Source organism: Hylaeus volcanicus, chromosome 8 (genome assembly GCF_026283585.1).
Source record: "Hylaeus volcanicus isolate JK05 chromosome 8, UHH_iyHylVolc1.0_haploid, whole genome shotgun sequence".
NCBI lineage: Eukaryota > Metazoa > Arthropoda > Insecta > Hymenoptera > Colletidae > Hylaeus > Hylaeus volcanicus.
In genome coordinates, this window is record NC_071983.1 from 7247626 (window position 1) to 7253625 (window position 6000).

General features: G+C 42.8%; 1 protein-coding gene across 1 annotated transcript in view; it reads right to left on the reverse strand.

Moving 5' to 3' along the window:
* The window catches only part of LOC128880998 (uncharacterized), a 54828-nt gene extending 52054 nt beyond the window's left edge, over positions 1-2774 (reverse strand). The window contains exon 1 of the mRNA XM_054131632.1: positions 2427-2774. Within this exon, the coding sequence (XP_053987607.1) occupies positions 2427-2523 (97 nt within the window). The 5' untranslated portion in view covers positions 2524-2774. The remainder of the gene's footprint in view (positions 1-2426) is intronic.
* Positions 2775-6000: the final 3226 nt, after the last annotated feature.

Genomic DNA, 6000 nt, shown 5'->3' on the forward strand with positions numbered 1-6000 from the left:
TTACGATCGCTAGAGATCATCTATCTCGTAATATGATGATTAATGGTGTGGCTACCACCAGGAAGAATTTTATAGGAGGAAAGAGTAAGATTGATAAAAAGTCTCTCATCGATGTCTTCGTCTGACAGCTTCGGATTCAAGGATATAATAGAACGAAGATCAACAGCGTGATAGATGAGAGGATATCTGGCCAGATTCAGATTCGGTTCCCAGAGGTAACCCAAATGCTATCGATACGATCCATAGCCCTTAACGGAAACTACCGATGCGCGGACTGGAGAAACAACGGACAGCACCTCGATAAAAATGTTAATTCTCCAAGGGAGATGGGTGTTCGAGGAACACGGTGTTTGAAAGACAGCCACGAGGAGCCGGAGTCAGGAAGTCAACAAGCGAGAAATAGCGAGGAAACCGCAGGAGATCGGAACAACAACTTGGGTACCACCTGGAATAACAGAGAAGTGTATACTAAGTGTATTACTTTTTTTTTTTTCTAAATAAGAATTCATGCTTGGTACTTCTAACAGACACGAATCACGAATGCCTCGAGTCTTGGTACTCAATTACAATGTTACAGTAACGTGATATTGTAATATGTTACTGTAACATAATATTGTATATATGTTATTGTAACGTGTTACTGTAACATGATATTGTATATATGTTACTGTAACGTGTTACTGTAAGATGATACTGTAACGTGATATTGTAAAATGATACTGTAACATGTAACTGCAATGTAACACTAGACATATTAAAATTTCATCATCACGAAGATTGGTCCTTCAAAATACAATCCAACGGCACTCTATAAATCCAACTTTTAATTCCAGTATAAAAAGAAAATATAAAATTAAGTCACGAAATACTGTATACCAAACCTAACATCGTTCTACCTACAGCAGAAAAATTTTATAAAGACTTCAACCTCGTGATAATTTATCCAGCACGATCGACCGGTCACGCAAAACTTCGCGCCTCTGCAACAGCCCTCAAGTCTTACCCTCAAGTCTTACCCTCAAGTCCTACCTCGAAAAGTTCTAATTCACCTAAACCTCGAAACCCTTCCCCAAACCTCCGGCAAATATTCCTCGCGCCTCGGCCACCTCCGTCACACCTCCACCGCCTCAAAGTAACGTCATCTCTGCTCGAGTCCTCCCCCTATTGGCTTAGAGATTCTCACTCCGACACCGTCTGACGTCTTCGGGATCCTCGGTCCTGATTTACCTACTCCCAGGCTTAAGTACCCTCGGCTACATTGATTACGACAACAGAGAACAGAGCACGAGGACTCGCTGAGAACCCGTTACGAGCAATCGATACCCATGAATAATTATCGTTAGCATTTGGCTCATTCGACGGTTGCACGGTCGCCAGGCTGTTTAGGACGACGTAGGACACTTTCGTAAGACGTGTTTTTAAAAAATGGAACACTTTAGCGAAATATTACAAAGAGTAAATTGAAATATTTTTATAGTACGTTCTTTAGTAATGGCCAATAAAATTTTGTCGTTTATGGTGTCAATCTTTGTTAGGCAGAAAAATTATTATAAATATGAAAAGTCACGACTGTGCTTCATGAAGTGCTTTGACACTTAAATTTAAGATTTTTCAAAAACAATTGTATACAGTAAATCCCATAAATATTCGTACCTTCTGTGTATATTAGTTTGACTATATTAAATAATATTTTCGATGATACCAAATGAATTTTACATTATGAGTATGTATATGAATAAGCTTATACATGTGTATACCCTCTGTGTTTATTAAAGGAATTTGTCTAAATTAAACGGTGGGTTTGATGTTTTCAAATAAATTTTTCATTCTGCATATATACATATATACGCAAGTGCAAGGTTTATCCATGTACATATTTATAATGAAACATTTATTTGGTAGCATCGAACCTATTATTTACTTTAGACAAACTCCTTTGATAGACAGAGAAGATACGAATATCTATGGGACTGACTGTATTTACATATACGTCGACATATCCATGCAAGCATACACTTGGAAACGTCAAACCTAACGTTTAATTTAAACGAATTTCTTCGATTCGTTTAAATTAAGAAACTCGTTTAAATTAAGAAACTTGTTTAAATTAAATGTTAGGCTCGATGTTTCCAAGTGTATGTTTGTGTATAAACATTTCGATGTATTTTGATGTATTTATATCTATATACATCAACATATTTATCCACAAACATACACTTGGAAACGTCAAACCTATCATTTTAATTTAAACAAATATCTTCGATGGACATAGAGGGTAATGTTTATGAGACCGTGACTGTATTTATATATTCATCGACATATCTATGCAAGCATGCACTTGGAAACGTCAAACTATATAAACGTCAACGAATAATAGAAAAGCGACGAAGAGAGTAATTACGTCGGAAAGCGTCAAGCGGTCTCACCTGGTTTGATCTGCTGAGGCTTGCCCCTCGTCCAGGATGTTTCCAGGAGCAGCAACGCGAGGACGGCGATGATCCTTCCCAGGCTGGCCAGGGTCATCCTGCTCGACCCTGTGGCTGGGCTGGTTCCAGCCAGTCGGGAGTCTCGAAACGGAACGATATATCGCGGGGCACGGGTCTGGCCGGTCCGTGCGCGACGGTTGGATCGACGACGAGGCGACCTCGAATCGCGGAGCTCGGTGCACTTATACGACGGGATTATCCGTGGAGGACTCGAGAGGAAGAGAACCGGACAGAGCGGCCGCGAGACCGTGGCGAGGATCGAGTGAGTGAGGATGGACTGACAGACGTGCGGGCGTACGCACGAGTCAATGAAGTGAGTGGTACTCACTCACCCGTAGGAGCCCTCACCTTACCCAACCCGGGCCCCCGTCCCCCTCGCCGCCTCTCTCGCACGTCTCCCTTTTACCTTGGCTCCCTTCTTTCCTCTTCCTCTTCTTCCACTTCGTCCTCTGGCACACCGTCTTCCTCCGCGCCTCTCTCTCTCGCCTGTTTCCTCGACCTCCTCCTGGCTAACTTCCTCCTCCTCGTCCCGATCCGCCGTTCCGTTTCTTCTTTTCCGACCCCCATCGCCATTTTTCTTCCTCACCCGGGCCCCCGCGTCACTTCGACACGAAATCGTCGCGTTGTGCCTCGACGTGGCGATCCTCCGATGATAGTCGGGGGACCACCGCTACGGACACCGTTGGTAGGATTCGAAGGTGTTTCTGGAGGGTACGTTTAACCCTTTGCGCCCGAGAGGTGACTCTCAGTCGCAACACGTTCATCGCCCATACGTGGGTGACGGTGCTTTTTCACTGACAAACCAAATTAATTCCGAATGAAGACGGTAGAGTGAAATTTTTAAATTTCACTAAAGTTATAAAAATAAATTAGATGTTTGATTACGCAGTTTCCGATAGTCCGGAAACAAAACTTAATCGCAGTAGAAATTTTCGAGAGTATTAACCCCTCGGGGTCACACGTTCTGGAAATAACGCAACGGCCACAGGGCGTACTGGCAACCACCATTGCGTTGCCAGTATCGTTCCGAACGACTCATAACAATTCAGGATATTGGTTTGAACCTTCCGGAATGAGAACATCGTGGCAAAAAATTTGTATCAAATTTTCAAAATGAGGAAAAAAATCAACAGGGAGGCTGGAAATAACGCGCCGGTCACGGGGGGTCCCAATGACCTCAGTCATGTTTAAACGATTCCCGCGTCGCCAATATCGTTCCAAACGACTCATAAAAATTCAGGGTGTTAGTTTGAACCTTTCAGAATGAGAAAAATGGCGAAAAAAAATCAGCAGCAGGGGGCAATGCGTAAAAAGAAAATCATAACTCTGGCAATTTTTAATGTATGTATTTTCGTGAAATTAATAATTTAGAGTAATTCTATCTGAAAGTTGCCGCTAGATCGCCGGTAGGTTTGACGTAGTGAATCGACTAACAATAGAGTTTGTTTAGGTTTAATTTTCCTGGGACTCGAAGTGATTTTCAAATCTCGAATTAGTTTGCGATCACGAATCGGGCTACATCTTCGGAGTCAAACATTGCATTCGCGGCAATAGAATGCTAAGGAAGCATCGCGAGTTGCTGGTTGATACGAGAAGAAAAGGTCTCGAGTGCAAAGGGTTAAACTGTGGGTACTTACCGTTGCGGTGGAGGAATCCAAAGCTGAGCACTGTCAGCGAATCGGTTGGGTCATCGATGCTTTGCTGGAGATCCTGTGGTGCTTCTGTGGTCTCTTCGCTATAATCCTCTTTGCTACCTTGACTGATACTACCTCCGATGCTTGTGCTGTAATCAGATGAAGGGCTCAATTGTAGTTTCCGTCAAGTACAGGATCCCCGTATATTCCGATCCTCTTTGGTACCTTGACTAATAGTAACCCTGATGCTACAGTTTAATTCTCGAGAGTGAATAGTTCCTCCGTTCCCTTGACTCGGTTATTCATCTTCCCAAAAATAGACCCGGAAATATTGGATTGTCCAGAAAGTTCGTGGCAATTTTTAAGAAGAATTCAAAGACACATTTGAATTTTGATATACATATATATATATTCTTTTTTGTTTCATAACCTTCCACCTTTTCAGGTATTTATTCCCTTTTCTCTTTTCAACCATTACGATATGTTCAGACCTGCACCACCTACCAAAAATCAGCATGCACTTTCCAGACAATCCCGATACAAAAATCATCTCCGATCTTAGTTACATCTGGACATATAATTACATCACAGTAAACAAGACCACTGTTTCATGCACAAGCACGTTACAGAGAACAATACTCTGGTGTTACGTTCGCTGGGTTAACGTGTACACCTGAAACAGGTAGAATCGTTGAGTCGAGTGATTAATATTCCCTCAGAGATTTACTACGGAACGCAGCATCCGTTCCCATATGGTAAACTGCGGCATCTCGAACCTTCATCTCCGCTGATAATAGCCAGAGACCCTAAGTGTAATCAGCGGGGCTTCGTTATTACGCCTCAAAACTGTTTCAAAGGGAAGGTCGTTTTGGAGATGTACGTTCGCAAACTATTTAACAGGACCCAAGACGATCCTTTGACTTAAACCATAAACTAAATCTCCTTTAGAGACTGTGTCATAGTTAACACGCTCACTGCCGGATAAATATTCTTGAAAGTTTCTGGTCGAATGAAATATTATTTAAACTATCGGAGACTGCGTAATCAAACATCGTATTTATTTTTGTAACAAAATTCGTGAATATCATTGAAATTCATCGATGCTTGACTTTCAGAATGAATTTTTTTTAGTACTTCAGTGAAAAGCAGTGTGTATTTAAACTCCTAAATGAAAATAAAATAGGAGGTTTAAACTCGTTGCTGTCGGAATTCCTTTCCTCTTCCTTCATTCTTTCAGTGCAAAGTCCACCTGACTTCGTCCATCGTTTGCTGATTCAAGCAATTTATAATACCTGAGTGTATTACCGTAATGACTAGCAATTCGTGACGTCGTTTAATCGACATTAATTCCGAGTCACGAAACGTAAAGCTCTTATATGATCCCTTAAATCTTCTTATACCCTGTAGTCGCGATAATCGCGGACCATCCTCCGCGATTACCTACCGCCACTTCCAAAATGGAGCCTTTCTTCGACGCTTCATCCCCTTCCTCCGGCGCTGGTGTCCATTTCCTTCCTCGTCCCCCGTTTTCAGTAAACAGCGCGACACTCGTTCGGTCCTGGTCGGTCGTTTTCGTAATTATCTTCTTCACCTCGAAGTAGACACTCGAGGTTCACCTCGTTCTCTTCTTTTCCCCCCGACTTCTTGCAGCGCTTTATCCGCCTCTTCCGCTCGAGGGCACGCTTAAGTACTCGTTCCTATGCTCTCCGCTCGCCTCTTCCTCCCGTCAGCATGTGATTTTCTCTTCTGCTTCGTAACCCCTGCCCTCCTCGAGTTCATCCTTCCGTGAGCATTTTTACCTGTCCTTACATGGCTATTCCTCGCCTCCTCTTCTTCCCCTGACTTTGGTTCACACCAGACGTTCCTCTCGAGCCGGGTTA